The following is a 21,289-nucleotide window of genomic DNA, read 5'->3' as shown; positions in this document are numbered from 1 at the left end:
GCATCCTTGTGCTGCAGAATGCTGGCAGGCACATCCCTATGGGCAGAGCCTCGTGGTGGAGGTGCAGCTCATGCCAGATGGAGACATGTTACACTCTTGGCTGTCAATAAAACATAGATAATTCAGAGGTAATCTTTGTTAGAGAGATGCCTGCTGTCTCCTGTGTCTCCACTAAGGGTTTTGGTGTCATAGCTGGAATGGCTTTGGTGTGACTCCCTCTCTTATTGCCCCTCTGAACTAGGCACAGCATTTCAGCGACGAATTTTGAGCATGCACATGGTTTTAAAAAAGCCATGTAGCACAAAAGTATTGTTGCCTTCCACCTTTCTTACATGCTGATTTGCAAAGTTGTGTGTTTCAGATCATGAGGAAAGCACTGTTTAATGCATCTGCCCTGCAACTCACACCAAGATCTTAAATTTGTGATGGGCTGGCTCTGGTTTTTGCAAGTCATCACCATGCAGTGTCAAGGCTCTGAGGCTGGAATAGATCATGTGGATGTTACTCCTCAGAAAGGAAAACAGTCACTTCCAGCAGGGGATGAACAACAGCCACAAACCACTTTTAGTTTTACTAGTAAAATTAGGCAGAGATGACTCAGCATTTACAGGAGCTAATTTAGGAAATAAGATGACATATTTTTAGTAAGTTTTCTCATTGTTCTTTTAATGCCTCATTTTTTTTTTGTCCACACTGTGCATTTTAATGATGTTCAAGGAAGGTAATTTTAGTAACAGTGGTGCTGCCAAGAGTTTCCCACTGGAAGTCTAAGAATTTAATTGTTGGTGTGTGAAATTTTGCAGACTTAAATAGTTATTTAAAAGATTTGCTCTACCACTGCTGATTTCCCAGAAAATGTTTTACACCTATCTCAAGGAAGTTATGGCTGTACTACAAGAAACAAGATTTGGTTTTTTCCAGGAGGATTAATTAGCTTCTGCAGAGAACCCTGGATTTGGGTTTAGGGGTTTTTGGCATTACTGAGATCAGCATTCACATTTCATAGGAAGTAATGTGTTGTCTCCATTGGGACAATTTCTTAGAGGATTTTTAGGCAGATAACAGTGAAGTTTTTCGCTTGAATTCATAGAAGCAGATGTGATCAGAGCACCACTTTTAAATTGATAAAGTGAATTTTAGTTGCATATGTGTGAAGTGTAGGATCTTGTAGGATTCTGTAAAAGTACAGAAAAGTTCATACAAGATCAGTTCTACTTTCTAACTGAGAGTTAGATGCCAGCTAGTTAAAATGCTGTAAACAGAGCCAAAGGAACCAGTGAACCAGGAAACTAACCATGAAGTATTTCATTAATGCTTTTCACCATAAGTAACATTTTGTAATAAACAGATGTGTCCTTAGACTACTGCAGCCAAAAGCTGAATATTTTTGGTTTATATGGTTTGTATGTTTAGCTAGTGAGTTTCAGTTTTTCTTTGGCATTGATGAAAGAGGGTTGAATGTGTGAAACAAATTCTGTGGAATTTTATCTCTGCAGCTGCCTGAGGAAAAAGTTCTTCAGGCTCCAACAATCTGCCCCTTTCTTTCTCTTTCTTCTTTACAAAGTGCTCCACTACCTTTGTGGTGGTTGCTGCTGATTCTGCAGTTACAAACGTCTTGTCCGCTAGAAATTTGAATAATTGAAAGATGGGAAATAAAATTCAGTATTAATATCAGTTTGCATTTGTAAGAACTGCAAAGAAATCAGGTTATTGGAGGATTACACCTGGAGATGACACCTTGGTTTGTGATGTGAAAAGCTCAGCCCTGAAGGTGCCCAGCCCATCTCTCCTCCATTTTTGTGTCCTCTCATGCACGTTGAAATGGCATATATAATAAATACAATGTGGGTGGTGTTTGCCCATTAAGGTGCAAAGCTGCAATTTTATGAGCCAAGTGAAAATAGACCAAGCAGAGGCTGCAATCCCATAGCTTTACTGTAGTGTAATTATGGAGATGTGCAGTTACCTGAGGATTTACTGTAGCTGAGTTTTGTATTAGTCTGACTCTGCTATAAGAGAAAGCTTAACCAAGCAGTACTGAAAATAGCCTCATCATAAATCTTTTCATTAGCTTTTCTAGATAATATTTCTATTTTTTCTTCCACAGCATTTAACTATTAAAGTGGATAATTTAGTATTTACTGTTCACTTAAATTTTACTGTTGGCTATTTCTACTGAATTTGATTTTTGGGCATTAAAGAGAGTTTAAGGTGCAAGAGCAGTCCTTCTGCTTCTGCCTATTTTAGAAAATATTTTGACATAAACCAGTTTGTCATGATTAAAAATCCAAGACCATAGTTACAATAACAAATCCATATTTCAAATATAGAAAACTGCAGTTTTCTTTTGGAGACCATGCCAGAAATTGAAGCAAATTAAAGGGTTATTAAACCCCTTCTGCTTCTAGTCTTTTCCTCACTAGTTGTTTGATATGTTGATTTTTGGTTAGCAAAGAAATTCCTAAAATAGTTGTTGTTGAGGTTTGTCATAGCTGATAGGTGGTGGTGGGGGAAGTTTAACTTTGCAGCTGCGTTTTTTTAAGGGCAGTAAAAGATACGTGAAGTAAAAACTACCATGTCTTAAAATGGAGCAGTTTAAAAAAAGGTGCCACCACCACCAAAACTGACCGAAGGGTAAAAATGTGCTTCAGAGACTGTGGAAGGCAGTCAGTGGCATTAAGGGAATACAGCTTATGTGGTGAGTGTAAAAGCAGTCCACTAAAATCTTGAAAGAAAAGAACCCTAAATAGTCGCATTGTACACACACAGCAGATGATCAATCTGTTTTTATGGCAGCATAAGAGCCTTATTCTGCTGCTGCTTCTGGCCCCAGTCTGCCCTTTGATGGTATGAGCACAGTCTGTGCAAAAGCATGTGGGATACGTGCCAGCAGTGGAGCCCTCAACTACACTCACATGGAAAATATCTTAAAAGGAACGAGGTGCCTTTAGGTTATCATAAAAATCTGCCTCTCCTGCAGCCTCTTTTCAGATGGGATGCATACCTGGTGGCTGCAGGTCCTCTGCTCAGAAGCAGGGGTGGGAGTGTGTGGCTGCTCTGTTCAAAGGGGTCGCTTCCCTGCCCTTCTTTGGCCCGGTATGTAGGAGTGATGAATCACACTTCTCCCAGCACTTCTCAACCACCCAGTCTGAGCTGAAGAGCCAGGTAAAAACTAGTAAGCCCAGGTGTAAGAGCTGTCTTGGTGGTCAAATGCTATTTTTGTAGTCATCTAATCCTTCCTATAGGATTAACACCTACGCTTTGAAAGGGAGGAGAGGAGAAGGAAGGGCAGAGGGTCTCCAAGTGTCTTGGCAGTATTAGGTCCAGAGCAACAACACTCAGACCAGTGATTCTTGCCTTTAACCCCACCTTTCAGAAAACAGACTTCTGCTAAATATGAATTATGCATTTCATTTTATGCCAGTAAGGAGAACTATTCAAAATATGAAATTTGTCTTCAGATGCTGACAGCATTGTTCTCCTGTGAGTAGTTTTCGAGCCTTCTTTGAAGTATAAATTTCTGACAGTTATTTGTTTAAGAATCCTGTGCTCAATCTCATCTGTGAGGTTATTTTTATACTATTTGCTTATCACGAACAGTTCTGGGTTGGTTTTCTTTCATTTCAAAACTGTAGATATGTACACACTTTTTAACAGTTTCAAATAACTGAGAAAGTTATGCTGTTAAGAGCGTGGGGTTGTTATTTTTAGTAGTGATTACAACTGTGTATGACTTCAGGAATAGTAATGAAGTTACTGAATGAAGTTTTCACAATCATTTCAATGCAGTTGTTAAATTGGAGTATAAAAATAATTTGACAATCTGGTTTGGCTGATCTGATAAAAGGCTGATCAGTAGAATGGATTTTTTTAGGTTATTAACCCTGAAAGACCAAATACATTTTAAACCTTGTGCTTAACCTTTGTGCCATATAGTATTTAAGTATTAGTGAAATATTTAGCATGACCAAATTATCACATTTCATTTTAGACCATTTGAGCACCCAGAATGTGATAGGAAGAGGGCATCAGTGGAAGAAACACCTGCCTTTATGTGGTGGCCGGTGTGAATTATGAATGTACCTTTTTCTTTAAGATTAACATAAAGGAATTATTTTCTCTCCTATGAGTAAAAGCAAGTACAAGCAAGTGTAATTAAGACAACCCAAACTTCTTTCTGACCCATTCCAGTTTTGAAGAAGAGAAAGAGAACAGAGTAGTCTTTGTTTCCACATAAAACTATTTCTTACTTCAACCAAAAATCAGACTTATATTTTTCAATGTTCAGAAGAAAGTGCTTATTTTATTTGGTTCTTTTAAGCTGGTATGACTGCTCAGTAATGTAAAAACAAACACATAAACAAAGACCTTTCAATCAAAGATCTTGTTTAAGCTGTGTTAGGAGATTATTTCACTGAACAGATAAAAAATGGTGAAACCTCTATTTGACCATAAACATATATACTTATTTTTTGGTGCATAATTAGTGAAATAATTGCTGAATTAACTGTGGGAGGTGGTGTAATGTGTCCAAACATGCTTATTTTAAAGTTCTGGATATCTTGCATCATGGCTAACAGATATAGCCATGTACTTTCTGGGGTTTTTTTAAAAAACAAAATGTATTGCAGTCTGTGTCAAAGAATGGTCCAAACAAGTATGTAGAGGGATATTTTTTTAAAAGGATTGGTGTTTACTAGAACAGGAAAGAATTGTTGAACCTGTTAAAATATTCACCATTGGAAGATCATAAGCAATATACTGTTTTGGATTTTGGTGGGAGTAGAGTGAGGCTGAATTGAGTAGGACTGAGGTAATGAGAAGACAGCAAAATATTGAATATATAATGCATAAAGCAGGTTAGTTTGACTGGGTACCTTCATAGCTTGCAGCTAAATGTGATGATGCACATTATTCATAATTTAGAACTTGACGTTCCCTGAAAATGTAAAGCTACTTTTAAAATGTGATTTCACAGAGCTAAATGAAAGACCAGTTCAAAATGCATTAAGGAATAAGAATGTGTAGCTGGAAGTCATTGAGCTTCTTTTCAGTGTAATAAATTTCTAATATTATCTTGGTATAAGTAAATACCACATCAAGAGAAAAATAGTAATTCTCTGGTGTATCAGTCTGGCTGGGGCTCACCTCACCTCAGATGGTTCAAACAGATGTCAGGGCTCCTTGTTGTCAGGGTAAAAGATACACCTGTGTTGCTCAGGAGAAGTTCCCTGCCAGTGTGCTCAGATGGCTCGTTTGGGGTGGGAAGAGTTAGTTGCTCCCTGGAGCTGCAGTGTTTTTCATGGATTGTACAGGAATATGGCTGTCAACAGAAACAGGAGCAGGGGACTGCCACCTGCTGCAGGTGCTTCCCAGCTCCTGGGACTGCATGTGACCCTCTCCCAGCTGAATGCCATCAGGATACCATGCCCTCCTGGTTCCTTTCCCTTGCTGCCTCACAGGGTGGTGGTGTCTGTGGCAGCAAGTGGTCTGGAGGTATAGTCTTGCCACCAGCCTTCATTGGCTTCCATGCTTCCATGTCAGTGACCCCCATGGAGCAAACCGATGCTGGCATGGAGCAGGGAAAGCAGCCAGGCTCTGACTTATGCAGATGCTGCCATGGAGCTGTGGAACAGAAGCCAGTGTCTGAGACATGGCAGCAGGGCCATGCTTCATGGTTGGAAAATGCCTTCCAGGTTCTGTGGAAAACTTGTGTTTTTCTCCTAGGCCTTGTAACCACGCTGAAGTCAGGCACAACTGTTGACTTCAGACGATGTCATCGGTGTGGCACACTCATTCCTGAATGCTCCCTCTGTCAGCTCGTGTTTACTGTGCCCTGAATGAGTCCTGGTTTGCTTCCACACCCAGTGGACTGAGCTTTTAATTTACTGTGTGTAAATTTTTCAGTAGGGATGTCATGGAACTACACTGAATCAAGATCTCTCTGAAACCTTGTGCATTTCTGCTTTTGTGGATGTTGTACTTCTTCTAGTCCTGCAAGACTAGGAGTTTCATCAGGCTCTAAATCTCAGCAGATTTTATATGCACAGCATTTCCTTCGAGGGAACTGTCAGATTTTATTTTGAGATACACTGATCAAAGATAAGATGAGTTTAGAATAATAATATTTACAAATACTAGAGTAAGAAGCATTTGATTTTATTGAGGCATACTCCAGAGAAAATGCCAAGTGACATAAATACTGCAAGACTGCTGTTCCATCGTTTAAATGGCTATAAGAAAAAAAACCTTTGTGAAAACACTCAGCAGGTTTTCATCAGAGGCTTTTACTCATGGCCTGAGATCAGACAGCCAGGCTCTTCTCAGCTAATGTTGAGTGGTGTGGCTCTCTGCCTTTTTTCCTCTTGGTCAAAAATCTCCACTCAGAGACACTTTTTTTCCAGTGAGGAAAGATTAAGTTTGATCTTTGTTGGACAGAAATCCATCAAATACTTTAGCTAGGCATATTTACACACTCACTTGCCTGTTACTGTTCCTCTGGCAGGAGCAGGAAGGCTTCTTGCTGTGAGGATGACTGATAAACTCATTCTTCCTCTCTCTAGCAGCTCCAGCCAAACGGTGAAGACCTGAGACTAGTCTGGAAGTAGGAGTATTTACTTCTAAATTATTTGTAGGTGTGTTTTCAGAGCAGAAGATATCATTCTTGCACTCAGTCTAATGTGTTTAATATTCTTGTGTGGCCTCCAATCAAGTGCCTTTAGCAGGAAGCTCTTTCACTGAGATGGTGTGTGTATGTTTGTGCCTATGTACAGTGACTGGTGGAGTGGAAGGTGTGGGAAGCTTTCTGTTAGAACTGACATGCAAGGCACAATGGTCAGTGCAGGCTGGGTGGTGAACACTGGGAATGCTTTTGGTTTCATGAAGCTGGAGAACATGAAGTGAGTGTATTCAAATATACTTGCACTTGAGACTTACTTTGGATGCCATTGTGTCAGATCAAAAGTGCTCTATCTATGAAAACAGAGATCTTTTTTTCCCTTCCTTCTTTGCATCCTCTTGGCATTTTACTCTGAATTACTTCAGTTACTGCAAGGTTATGGTGAATGCTTAAAAAAATTAGTACTTTTATCAGTGATTGTTCTTTAATTTTTTTTTTTACATTATTCACGAGGCTAATGTTTGCTACACCAAATATTAACAAACAGTTAATACCTTGAGTGAATATTGCTTCCTGGTGGCTCAGGTCTCTCAGAAGCACTGGGAATATGTTGGGTAAAAACCTGTTCAGCAAGTTTTTGGAGCAGTGAGCTTGGATCTTCCCTTCAGACTTTCAAAACCAGCCAGCATCGAAGGGTTCAGTCATTGTGTCCTGCATGACCAGGGTGACAGTGCTGCTCTGGTGGCACATACATCGTAGAAAATGTGCTTTCCCCAGAAAAACATCATCACTTTAATTTCTCTGGTGTAAGCCTGACTACTGCTTATGTACTTTTCACAGTTCATATTAGAGAATGAACTGTGTTCATAAATTACCTTTGGAAAGATGCTTTTCCCACCTAGGGTATTACTCTAGGTGGAAGAAGCCTGTCTTTATTTTTTGGTACCCCAGTGAAACAGAGACCAGAGTGCATTATGATGCTTTTGGGAGGGGGTGGGGTTGAGCAGCTGCCCTTTCTTAAGTAAGCTGTTGGTCTGGGCAGTGCCTGGAGATGCCAGGGCTGGGCTCAAGCTCTGAGCTGGCCTGCTCACCTGTAATGGTTGTCTTTTCTTCACTTGGTTGCTACTGTTTCGTTTTACTGTATTATTTACTGGGCTGAAAGGGAGGGGACCAGTCTATAGGTTGAGAGCAAATCCAGGATGTGATTGTTCTCTTGTAACAGCAGGGTTTGTGCAATTTAATGGGTTATTATTTGTTCTGAAGTGAGTGTAGACCTGTGTTTCAGGGCCTCTTGAGTCAAAATAGGTGCATTTGTCCAAGGAACAAAAATATTTGATTTCAGTGATTGGCTTTTTTATACAGAGATGGGTTTTTGCAGAAGACTTGCTGGTGAACTGTAATTTGTAGTATTTTCTGCAGGGGTGGATTTAATGGATGGGCTGATGAAAAGAATCCTTACAATCAGCAGAGCAGTGGCTCTGGGAGCTAATATTGGGTTAGAACATCTGGTCTTTATAGAGGGAAGGCTTTGAGTGTGTTTGACTCCTCCAAATTACTTGCCAGCTCTGCCAGGGTAGCACAGACAGGCCTGGAGGAGCCTCAGTGCCTCCCAGCAGGCAGCCTGGGATAAGCACATATGAAGTCAGAACCCAGGGCTTGAGCCTGTTGCATATCAAGCAGCATCCAGCAAACCCTCAGTCCGTGGTGTTTTGTATGCCAGGTGAACATCCTGGTTTCACTGTGTTGTACACAGATGTACATGCACGACCTGACGTTGCTTGAAGGGCCGTGGGATAAAATAAAAATTCACAGCAGGAATTAGCCTTGGTAGGCATAAGAAAACTGTATCTCAAGTCTTCTTCTATTTCACAGTACTTTTCCCTCAAAAAATAAAAATGTACTAAAGATGGATTTGGAGCTGCCATGCATGGATGGATGGATATAGTCTTTAGCTTTAAAACTAGTGTAATTATTGTCCACTGCCCTTGGGTATGGTTGTAATATCCACTGGTTTTGTAAACAGTTTTGGCAGTGTTGTTTGCTGAATAATTTCTTAATATAATAATTCTTCTGCCACTAATTAAAAGCTTCTTTGTAACCCTAGGCTTTGTTTTCTTCTTACAGCAAAGAGCTCCAGGGAAAGTTTTGCATGATGCTGTTTGCAACCACCTCAACCTTGTTGAAGGCGACTATTTTGGCCTTGAATTTCCAGATCATAAAAAGATGATGGTATGTAAAAGGATCGTTTTCAGCTGGTTTTCATCTGCATGCACACTGTTTTCTCTCCTTCTGCTCCTTACTTGTAAGATAGATTTAATCCTCAGTCTTCAAAAGGGAAAGGACTTCTAAAAAAGAATTGTTCTTGCCTAGTGGAGTTGAAGAAATGTTTTTAAAACCTGATTATTCCTGTCAGATTTCATCTGCATTGAAAGTAATGGCTAATTCAGGCACAAGTTGGGAAAGTGTTTTGTTTTTCTAAGTTGCTGTACAGAAGCCAAAGGCTGAACTGTTACAGAGCCTCTTGATTTTATAGTCCTGCAACTTTCTCTGCTGATAGAAAAGTTGCAATGATTGTGACAGAGTTCATGAAAAACATTATGGGGTAAGAAAAGGGATAGATAAAACATTGCAAGGTTAATAAAAAGGAAAGCAAATCCAACGACACCCCCAAAGATGGATGGGAGCTGTGTGGTACAGGCAGCTGTCCTGGTCCTGACATTCAGGAATCCGAGATCAGTTCAGGCGTTGCACTGCCCATATCATGTACCAGAGAAAACCATAGGCTGATGACTTCTTAGTCTTTAATGACTTTCTTTTTGAAGTTTGTTTTATTTTAGACTTATCATGTAACCTACTAGCATGGGTGCTAGTTACCTGGATTGCTTTCCTAGTACATTCTGATGTACATTGGATTTCTAACCTGTTAGGTGAATTTGCACCAGTAGCCTGGATGACCTAGAGGAGATGGTTTTGGGCAATTGATAAAAAAAAAATCTGTGTTCTTTCCATCTAGCTAAAATATGCAAAAGGAACAATATTTCTTGATGAAATGAACAGTAGGAATCTTGTCTGTCATGCCTTAGTGCAGGCACAGACATTAGACAATAGACATTAAAACAGAATGCTAGTGGTCATAGTGTTCTAGGCTAACTATAATTGAACAGGATTATTTTTTAAATGGATGTCAATCTTTAGAAGGGATCTGCTTCACAGTGTGCTGCTGGAATTACATAAAACACAGTTCACTGGAAGGGTTAGCATTCTGCCAGATACCCTTGGCTAATGCTTGAGGAAACTTGAGAGCTTAATGTAACTTTTCTCAACAGTGCAACTGTGCAGTACAATTGCAGCAGAGGGTCCATGTAGCTGTGTTAATTGTGGCATTCTGGCATTATTGCTGTATGTATGTAAAACTGAAACAAATCCTAATATCTTTTGTATATACAGTTGCTTTTTAGTTTTCTAGAAAACAGAGGTCATTTGATCAACCTTCTCTACTTCACAGGTCATTAAGTTTTAAATAGATGACTGTCTGCATTTTGCTCAGAGACCTGAAGTAAACTAACAGTTTTCAGTCTTGTGAAAACAAAGTGGTTTATTTGCTTGAGGCAGAACACAGGAGAGATTGAGGTGCTGCTGCTGCCTGAGGCCCTCACGGTGGCAGGAATTGACTGGCTGGAAACATGTCCAGACAATCACAGTGGGGGATGCAGGGCTCTGAGGAAGAGGAAGATGGACAAACCCCCCGAAGCACAGTGCCAGTTTGACCTGAAGGAAAATCCATGCATTGAGCATGGTAACTCAGCTGGCCCCTACTCTTGCAAAGGGAAGTACCAGCCAAATATCTGGGAGCACTAGACCATGTTCTTGCTGGTTGGTTCAGTCTTTGCTTCTGAAAAAAGGGGGCTCCACAAACCTTGCCCATATCTAGTCAGCTGTGCCCCAAGAATGGTGAAATTCAGTGGAATTAATGCTTTCAACCACCCAAAAGCAACTCACAGAAACTCTGAAGCAGAAGATCTGATTATGAATTGTTGTTTCAATGTGGAGCAGCACTCAGAGTATTATTTACACTTAACTTATTGTAATCAGTTTATATGATTCAGTTGAGGTGAATGTTCCCATTGGATTTAAAATTTCTGAGTTTCATAAAGGCCATAATGTAGAATCAAGCATTGTACAAGTAAAAAACCCTGCAGTTAATGGTATGTCTGAGAAATAAACCACACGTGCATATTTTATATTCATATCATCTGAAGAGAATGAGTTGCTTTTCCAGTGTAGAGTGAAATGTAGAAGGAAAAATAAATATTTAGAGCATATTTGTTTGGATGTAATCATATGTATGTGAAGTCATATATTCACAATTTGGCTGTGTTTATTTCAACATGCAAGGCTCCAGATCTCATATCTGACATATTGACAGTGGTATGTCAAGTTGCCTGGGAGCTGTGTACATTCAAGCATGCCATGCTTGGAGCAGACAAGATCTGCATGGAGATGATTGTGGAGGGTCTGAGTGCTCCACTTCCTGCTGGGACAAGGAGAAAAACGAGGCACTGTCGCCAAGCCTGGGGTTTCACAGAATTTCATCACACTTGATGTCTGCCCCAATTCTCCAGATGCTGAAATCTGGTCACCATCATGGAATGCCAGCCTTTGTTTAACAAATAAATAATCTAGCCTTGTAGGTCTGGGGAAAATGAAAAACATTCATCTTAATTAAGTCCTCGCATTAGTTTTCCTTTCCAGTTTATAAAGCAGTCTCAGATTGATGGTGTTTAGGTACAGTGTGGGAGCTGCATGATGCAGAAGTTTTGATTGCTTGGGTTTTGGTGACATTGTGGTGACATTGTTTTTTGCCCCACCTTTCTCACTACATGCATTTGCAGTATCCAGCAGTCTGTTCAAGGATGTTGTGACTTGCTTGTAGGATGACTGGGAAAGTAGAGAGAGGAATGGTGCACGTGTGTGCTCATGCTGTACTATTAACCACCTCTGTGGAGAAGAGAGGGGATTTTTGTGGGTTTTTTTTTCTGTTTTTTTGGGGTTTTTTTTTGTGTGTTTGTTTGTTTTTGTTGTTGTTTGTTTGTTTGGGTTTGGTTTTTCTTTTTTGTTGATGGGTCTTTTGTGGGTTTGTTTTGGGGTTCTTGTGTTTTGTTTGTTTGTTTGTTTTTGGCATCAAGTAAAATACATTATTCTCCTAATCTTGTAAATTGGCTATTTCATATTCAAGGTGTCTTTCCCCCCTCTCATTAAACTTGGCAAAGTCCCTGACCTTTGTTGCAGATTATGTACATGCGAACTTTCTGAAACAAAACAGTTTTAAGTTGTTGAAGTGTCAAAGTGTGTCAGGACCAATTTAACGTGATTAAAAACTGTATTGCTGTTTTTGGATAACCAAGTTTCTTTAACCTCTAAAACAAAAGAAAAAGACTTTCCTAGACTGAGAAACATAAGAAGAATTCCACTGAGTAACATTAGTGCGTGGGAAAGGGCAGGGCTCTGAGGTCTCTGCTAACTGGATTCCCCTCATTAGTAATGATAAAAATGGCACATGGCATTGGAGCAGTTACAGCAGTGATACAGGCCTGCTCCTGTCTGGCTTCTCAGGTGATTTTGGGAAATGGATATTTTGAATATGTTTCAGTCTCTGCATAATCTAAAATTACTAAAGGTCAAAGAAGTAATAATTCTAATACATACTCTTTTTCTAGAGGAAGACTCAGTCAATTTGGTTTTTAATGGCTTTAACCTTTGTGATGGTTGTAGGGTGTTCTTCCACAAGTTCCAGATGTCTTCAAGGGAGGCCCTGGGCAATTTAGTGAGATAACAAAATATAAATCATGGGCATGGGTTGTTACCAGCTGAGGACTACGAGCTGACTCCAGGCCCTGTGAATCATCTGGCTTTTACCTTCTGCATGATTGTCCCTTGGCTTTTTGTAACATTTTGCCCCAGCCTTTCTGACTTGAGACTGCAGGATGGGGGGGATAGGCTCTCAAAACTGTATTCCACCCACTGCTTTGCTTTTGGAAGCTGAAGGGAAGACTCACACACTGTCCTGGAAAACGGGTTGTCAAGTGAACTACATGCAGAAGTTACCCTGTCCCCAGTTAAGAATGCCTGGGCCTGAATTTCCCAGGTTTATAGAAAAGAGAAGATGTTCCATAGCTCAAAAGTAAGCTTTCTCCCACCCATGCCTTGTCCTGTTGTCTGCTTCACACCTGTGATCTGAGAGGACATTCCTCCTGCAGGTGATGGGAGGGAGGCTCCTTCACCTCCATGGAGCACAGCAACAGAGCTCCATATTTATGGCCAGACCTCATACTGGGATTCCTGGGTCCCCCAGGAATTGGGTTAGGCTGCTGCCAGTAGGCTGCTGCCATCTCATTTCTCCATTTGTCCAGCATTCCCAGCCTCATAGGCAAGCACCAGCTCTATTCACTTCCCTTTCTCGAGATCCTTCAGGGTTTGGAACTCAATGACAATAGAGGACTGTCTTTTCCTAAACTCCTCATTTCAGTTATTCTTTCCACAAAATTAATGGCTCCTGACCACATGTGCTGGGATTGTTGGTGTCTGGGACAAGTGAGGGGGAGATTTCCTCACTGTTTCCCAGCTCGCTGAGTCTCTACTGCTTTGAAAGCTGTGCCCATTCACAGTGCTGTTTCCTGAGCATCTCCCAGAATTTTGGAGAGAAAACCCACCATATATAATTAAGGAAAGCATAATGACCACACTGGAAAGAATAAATAGGTGACTGATAATCTAGGCATTGCAATTAAAAATGCTCCTCTGGTAGCTTGTTTGGATATGATAACACCACCTTCTTTTGTTTTCAGGTGTGGCTCGATCTTTTGAAGCCTGTTATGAAACAGATTAGAAGTAAGTACTTCCTTGTTGACATTTCTTTCCTCAGTCTGAGAGTACTTGAATAAATTAGGACTCTCTCAGAGGCAATCTTTATCTTCTCAACCTTCTGCACTAAATGTTGCTGGAATTATTTTCTAATTCTGGCCTGTCCTTAAAAGATGTACCTGTGAAGTTATGTCACATATGAGCATATGAACAGGCTGACCCCTCCCCATGGGAGACTGGGGTTTAGTCAGTCACTGGAGGAGGCAATGGAGGGAACAGCTTTGTAAAGAAAAAGAGTACAGTAAGAGAAGGACTAAAGGAACATGCATTGCTGGCTGGTAGTAGCAGGAATCAGAATAGAAGGAGAACAACAGGAAGACTTTTTTACTGGGAAGGAGCTGGCAGATGTATTACAACTGAGTGGGGATTGCTGCAGAACCTGGGATGTTTGGAGACCAAGAGGAGGAAAGAGTTGGGATGGGGGAAGCCACAGTGGGTGTTTTGAAAGAACAGGAAATTGTAAATAGCCGCCAGCTCTGGAAAGAGTAGAAGTGAACAGGAAAGGTTCTGGTTATTTTCTTTCTCTGTCAACTATCAGCCAAGTTCTTAATTTATGGAGCTTTGCCATTGAGATTCAGTTTTTCTAGGTGCTTTTCTGGTCATATTAGTCATGGCAGCTCTGACAAGACAGGGATGCATTGGGCCTTTTGTCACTGGTCATACTTGTAAGAATTGGAACAAATATGCTGTTCTTAAAACAGAAATAGTAATTCGCTGGTGGACTTCAAAAGTAGAGTGTGTTTTAGCTCCATCCTGTTCTGAAGCAAGGAAAGTAGATACATATATATTTTATTGGATCAACTGATGTAATTGCTAAAAACATACCTGGTTTTGGCAGAGTAGCCCTTGACCAAGTTACTGTTCTCTTTTATTCTGTGTAAATTTTATTGGGCAGTTTCCAAATATCCTGCATGCTAACAAAGGACACGAGGTTAGCATGTCTGTATGCACTGCAGGTGATGTGAATCATCCCTTGTACATCATTGTGCATATTTGGCCAGCATGTTATTGATGTTTGTTAACTTCCTTTGACATTTTCCCTAGGACCAAAGCACGTTGTTGTAAAGTTTGTGGTAAAATTCTTCCCACCTGACCATGCTCAGCTGCAGGAGGAACTGACAAGGTTAGTAGCTGTGTGACTATTTCTTCTTGTTAAATCTCTCATGGGCAGAGGGGAGAAAATGGACTTTGAGATGTCTGGGTGAGGATTGATGACTGCCTCTTAGCTTGGTGTTATTTGGCCCAGCCTTGAATGCACCTGAAAAAACAAACCCTAAGATTCAGCTGCAGTCTGTGCTAAGAGGTTCTGCAAAGTGCAGGAGTCCTTTGCATCCTTGGATATGGAGTCCTGGGGCTTTACTAACCCCAAGAGAAGTCAGTTTGGCACCAGGGTTCTCTGTCTGGCATGATCAAATCATGTATGGGCACCCTGGGGTGCCCCTCTGCCAAGGGACGTGTGTGACTCTGCACCCCCATTTGGGGGAGAGCTGTTTTGTGTGAATTGCTGATTTGCAGCAGCATTAGACCTTGTCTGTATAACCAGCACAAATGCCAAAGGTTTGCACAGGTGGAAGTGTGACTTTGGAGATGGAGAAATGCAAAGGAGAAGGAATAAAATGAAAAATAAGAATGTAGAGAAAGATACACACATATGCAGACAGAGTACCTTAATACTCTGTCTAAATGTTTAAATGCTTTTCAGTGCATTTCAAAAACTTCATTTAAGCTTTGAATTTAGCACTGTATTGGCACAAAATCTCCTATTTCTCTGTGAGTAAATATGTGTATGAAGGACCCATTAAGGTTCTTTTTTTATTAGCAAGTCCTTCATTTATGGTCAGAAACATTGCTTTGTTGCAGTATTTCTTCATTGCAACTTCTCACTCTTTTTCTTGTCTACAATATTATTAGCCTTTAATTACATGTTTCCATTCTGATTCAGAATATTCACTATTAGTTTTTATTTTCAATCTTCTCAAAAGACAAAGTCCTTTTTTTGCAGAGAGCTCTGGTGTCCTTATGACTTGCATTATAAAGAACAAGTCTACTTTTGTGATGTTCACTGTTTATCTTTGTAGTGTTTTTATTTTGGCAATAGAGCGTTGGAATAGAAAAAAATAAATAATCGATATTGCTTGATGGCCTGAAAAGAGAAAAGTAGAAATGTGGGGTAGGAAGAAGGAGTAAAGACTTGGTAAAGACTAAAGAATAAACGAAAGAGTAAAAAGAATAAAGGAATGAATGAAAACTCACAACGTGATGTTATTAATGAAACATTTCTGTTTCTGAATAGACACTCTGCATATCTGTTTCTTACTGTGTGAACTGAAAATTAATCTTTGGTGATCTCTGTCTGTACCTGAAGATGTGTCTCTTAATCCTAATGACTTTTTTTGCTAAGATTTTAAATATGTATGCTAAGGGACTTGAATAGATATAGATAGCAGTGTGTAGGATGTGAAAGCATATCCATGGGGAACTGCTTCATCACTTGAAGAAGAGACTCTAACATTTTTGTGCTATGTTCCTCTACCAGGGTGAATTTTGTATGGGTAGACAGATGTCTGCAGGTTTCAAAAGGATGTTAGGTAGATGTGCTGTATTATTTCAGTACATATACACAAAGTACTTTTCTGTACTCCTCTGTACCTGTACTTGCCCTTTTCATTTAGTGCACCTACGTCTTCTCATTCTGAAACTCACTGTTTAAATGACAACTTTTGTCTAAAGCTCTTAAAATCTAGTCTTATTAAAATTATTGAGATCCTAGTAGGAGTTCTCCAGAGGAGCTGCAGTCTATGGAAGGCTTGTTCAGGTGTGTCTCACCACTTCAGGTTTCATACCAGCTAGCCCATTGCTAGCTCTTCTTTTTTTGAGGGAAAAATTGGATACTGAGTGGAACTAAGCCAAGTTCTGTTGAAGCTAGAAGAAATTTAAAGGATGAAATAATGTCTTGGACTTCTGTTGTCTCTGCATTTAAGCTGGCAGTGTAGAATTGCCCTGCATGGCTGAAGTGGTTTGGAGGCAATGTTAGAAAAGGCTGGTACATGGACAGATAGTAAGTGCACAAAGGTATCAGGGCTAGCTAGAGTAGTTTGATCAAGATTTTGTGCCTCATTCCCAAGTGAGTGCCAAGGTGGAAGTTTAGAGTTCACTTTTTATTCTGCAAAAAACAACTGATAACTCTAAATCACTGGTTTATCTGTCATCTCTTCATGGTTAGAAGCAGCTGCATTATCTCTTGCTGAATACTTAATAGCTGTCACGTTTTCTAGCACTGTCATATCTCATTGCTCTGGTTCTGAATGGAGGGAGGAAAAGAGAAAAAGAGAGGGATCTTGGTTCTTCAAAGCAGCCACCATGTACAGCTCTAATGCAGTAATATACTATCATCTGTTGTGTTTTATTTACCCTCTAAACTTAGGCAATTCAGATCACTTCTGTAGATTCCAAAGTGTGAAGGGAAGGTGCAAAGCCAGAGTTGGGATCCTTTCCCCTCTTTCCCTCCTGCTTTGTGTAACTCTTTGCTCACTTTTGTTTTGCAGGTACCTATTTGCGTTGCAAGTGAAGCAGGACCTGGCACAGGGAAGGCTAACATGTAATGATACCAGCACTGCCCTCCTAATCTCACATATAGTACAGTGTAAGTTCCCTTTTTTCTCTTTCCAGACAGATAAAAAGGATGCTTGGTTGGACATGCTCTGCAGGGTTACCTGTTTGTAGCTGCTGTAGGGACAGGTTTAACCCATATTGACAATTTATTGTAGTTCTATATAATGGCATTCAAATACAGATAATTTACTATTTCAAATAAAGAAGAGTTTCTGATCACTAGATTTGAATTTTCAATGTATTTGATAGGCTGCTAAAGATCATTTAAAAAGTAGACTTTCTGGGCAGTGGCAAACATGTTGAATTCTGCTGAAACCCTGTTTTATTATACTTTGCATCATGTCAGTAGGGTATTCAAATTCCTGGAGATCTGTATGCTGTCTAGAGAATGTGGTCAATAAACATGCTTAGAATGCCAGACTAAATCACAGTCCTAAGAGGAAACTGATAGGGAAGAAAAGAAAACAATAGATTTGAAGCCCTTTTTTTTTTTTAATTACAAAGTATGCACAATAACACTGTCCAGTAGAATCATACATTAATTTTGTTCATGAAATCAAAGCTTCTTTTGGTTTCCACTTCACTTGAAAGACAGTGCATGTTTTCCCTTTAAAGACTTTATGGATACTCATCTTGAGAATAACGTTAGGAAAAACCACTTAGCAGCAAGTATAATGGTTGTAATAGACATTGTTTTGCATGGTCCTTGTTCAATTCCTTATTGGGTACTTGCACTGTAATGCTGTTGTATGGAAAGTGCAGTCAGCAAAGACATTTGGAAGCTCTTATCAGGGAGCAGATAAATCTCATGATTCTTTGCCATAGTCTGTTAAGAGTGATAGGGCAGTTTCTCATCAATTGCTGTTGGAAAGGCAGGTATTTTATGGTTCTGTTTGCTGTGGTCATCATTGACCAGTGGGACTGAATAGCAGTAAGATGCTGTGAAATTCTGTAGTCCTCATACCATTTTAAATTTGAGTATTTTGGCAGCACAGACTTAAAAAAATAAAATCCTTGACTAGTGAGGTTTTTGTCTCTTGTTTTTTCCTGCTACAGTGTCCAGCAATCCAGCTGTATTTCTTTTCTCAGTTAAGCTAGTTCTAACTCTCTTTAATATCAGGCAGTAAAAAAAATCTTGATCATTTGGAGAAATTGAGTCTCAGCATTCTAGTTTTCAGGAGGCTGAGTTTTCATAATAAATATCTGTGCACCAAAGAAAGATGCTGAGGAGCAGACACCCTAATGCATGTGTCTCTCTTCATTTGAGATATTGATTTATGATCATGTTTGCTAGAAAACTCTGCTAGAAGTTTGCAGTTGGCCTTTTTATTTGTCCATCTTGTGTCTCATGAACATTTTTCTATGAAAATTTTCTCTGGTAAGATTCTATAGCTGTATCTTACTTACATGGCTGTCTTTATTTATTTTGTCTCTAGCTTATTTTTCAATAGCAAAAGAAATATTATGTATTTGTCTGCAATAAAAATCAGAGTTAACAGATGATAAGAGTAATGGTATCAAAAGGGAAAGATTAAGAATGCAGGTTAGTTATTGTATGTCTTACTAATGCTGTGCCAATGAGTGGTTTCCATGGGGAATATCTGATTCCAAGAGGCCCATATATTATGTATGTAAGCTTTATGTCAATGTTATATGCTGTTACTTATCATAAAATCACAATATGACAGTAAATAGGTTTCTGCTAAATTAGCATGTATATTACAGAATGATTTTTTTTTTTGAAACATTCAATTTAAAACTACCTTAAAAGCATTGTATCAGAAGTGCTAATGCAGATAGAATACAGCATGGTGTAATGCACTTGCCAGGTAAGAGAAAAAACATCAGCAGTGTAAATAAGTCTTGGGCTAAATCACATGAAAAGATTTTAAAGAATAGTTACATGTGAGGCTGACAATATTTGCAATATAATTCCCTCTCATTCTCGATGGAATGCTATTAGAAAGTTATTCAAGGTGGAAAAGGAGAGTAAGTGGTAAGTAAAAGCTTGTTGAGTACGAGGTCAGAGAGAAAAAATTCAGAAGTAACCTGAAAGCCAGGAAAACAGTTTGGATAAAGGATTAGCAGTTGAAAAATGAGAAAATTTTAAAAATCATGTAGAGTTGAAGAAAGTGTCTTCTGTAGTGTTGACTCTGAAGAAAGCCTTACAGGAGAGGTGTTAAGCTCATCTCTGTACACAGACATAGGGGTTTTGAACTGCATTTTGAAGAATCCAGGCCCATGTTATTTGAGATGTTGCAAACTTAGGTGGGCTTATGGCTTCATTAAAGAACAGAAACTTGCCATTTATTTGAGGTAGGTTTAAAAACAGACCCTGAAGATTTGAGACTGGGATGAGTAAAACTGGAAGCAGAGAGCTGTTTCTGAGATGGGACAAATGGGACAATTTTTAAAAAGGAAATTCTCAAAAGTTGTATAGTATTTCTACCATTTTAAGGAATGATTGAGAGCAGATGGGGTGAATGAGGTGGTGTAAATCAGACAGTGTCAGTTTTCAACTCTTTTCCACCTCTGACCTTCAAAGTAAAAAGTGTCATCATGTGTCTGCAGGCAGTTTGGGTCAAAAAAGCTGCTGCTCTGTAATTCACAGATGCTTTGGTTCCTTATTTTCAGGCTATTGCTTCCCCTGTGCATTTAAGGTACATCTGATCCCAGTTTGTCAGAAATACAGTGTTCTAAATGTGATCTGAAACCTTTCTTTTTTCTGAACAGACTTAGTTTGAGCAGACCTGGATCAAGGGTTCATTTACATGGGTGAAGCAGGTGTATCTGAGCGTGGGTCTGTCATACCCTGGGTCAGCTGTGCAACAACGTGTCTGACTGCATCCTGCATTTAATTTGAGGGCACTGCATTTTAATTTCCCTGACGTTACCAAGGTAGCAGCCTTTGTTGCAGCAGTGTTGCTATTACTCCATCAGGTTTGCAGGCAGAAGCTGCTATGCCTGCTCAGTGAAAAAACTAATAGCAAGATTTTTCAGAGACATTCCAAGAATAGCAGGCAACAAGATAGTAATTTGGCACCCACAGATAGATTGCCTGCCCCTCACCCCCACACCTGCCAAAAAAAGGAAATTTCACTGAATGGACTGCAAAATGGAAGGTGGGTGTGCCATACTGTTGCACACACAGTGTTGAATAACTGCAGCAGATGGGAGCAGCTTTGAGGAGGAGGGAGACAGAATGTGTCTCAAACTGCTGCAGAATTAGAGGAAGACAAATGTTTCATAATCTCATGAGGTGGATTACAAGCTAGTGTTCAAACAAGCAAACAGAACCATCTTTCTGACTTTCTCTCAAAGGTGGAGCATGGGCCTGGAGAGGAAGCTAGTGCTTGGCTGCTCCATGGAGAGGCACCTGAGCACCGTGAGAGAGATGGATGAGTTCTGCTCAGTTAGGGCTGCGCTCCCTGTTACCCCTGCCCTTATCCCCCACCCAAGCCAAGGTAGCACTGATGGCTTCATCTCTTCAGCTGACATCCAACAACTTACTTAGTTGTGGTAGATGGGAGAAATCCTGGAGTTTCCTCTCACATGTCAAATACTAACACAGAAGAGAAGAGAGTAATGTGTGGAAGATAATGTACTGGGAATCTGAATCATAAAACCATGGTACAGGTTGCAAGGAACTATGTTTGCTTCTCTGCCCTCCTCCCAGCTGTCAGGGGCTTCTGGATTGACCAGATTATTCAGGTGTAATATGGTGCTTTAATAGACTCCTCTTGAAATTTTCCACAGCTGAGATTGGGGATTTTGATGAAACCACAGATCGTGAACACTTAGCAAAGAACAAGTATATACCTCATCAAGAAGCACTAGAAGACAAAATCATGGAATTTCACCGTAACCACATGTAAGACTCTTTTGGTTTTGTTATTGGCCTTCTTTTCCTGAAGAGTAGTTCTAGTGGTAAGCATGCTAGATCTGAAGTACAAAAGAGCTTTGGACCTCTGAGTTTCTCAAAGGTTGCTTCTCAAAAACTGTTCAAGCCTATGAACTTTCTGAAGGTTACTCCTGCCTTTTTCCCATCATCATAACAAGATGTTTAAAGCACAGTTGATTCGATATTCATTCAAGCGTGCTGTTATTTTACAGTCTATTTCATACAAAATGCTTTAC

The 21,289-nt window shown here is 39.9% G+C and overlaps 1 protein-coding gene across 5 annotated transcripts in view; it reads left to right on the top strand.

The window, feature by feature from the left end:
- Nucleotides 1–21,289, top strand: part of FARP1 (FERM, ARH/RhoGEF and pleckstrin domain protein 1) — a 201,341-nt gene that overhangs the window by 124,746 nt on the left and 55,306 nt on the right. For all 5 annotated transcript variants that reach the window (XM_054655038.2, XM_054655037.2, XM_054655036.2 and 2 more), the window contains exons 3-7: nt 8,744–8,848; nt 13,465–13,507; nt 14,585–14,663; nt 17,086–17,183; nt 20,909–21,023. In XM_054655038.2, coding sequence (XP_054511013.2) covers nt 8,744–8,848; nt 13,465–13,507; nt 14,585–14,663; nt 17,086–17,183; nt 20,909–21,023 — 440 coding nt within the window. The remainder of the gene's footprint in view (nt 1–8,743; nt 8,849–13,464; nt 13,508–14,584; nt 14,664–17,085; nt 17,184–20,908; nt 21,024–21,289) is intronic.

The sequence above is a fragment of the Agelaius phoeniceus genome, chromosome 2 (assembly GCF_051311805.1).
Source record: "Agelaius phoeniceus isolate bAgePho1 chromosome 2, bAgePho1.hap1, whole genome shotgun sequence".
Classification (NCBI taxonomy): Eukaryota; Metazoa; Chordata; class Aves; order Passeriformes; family Icteridae; genus Agelaius; species Agelaius phoeniceus.
The sequence above is the reverse complement of the archived record's forward strand: the minus strand, read 5'-3'. Positions and strand labels throughout refer to the sequence as shown.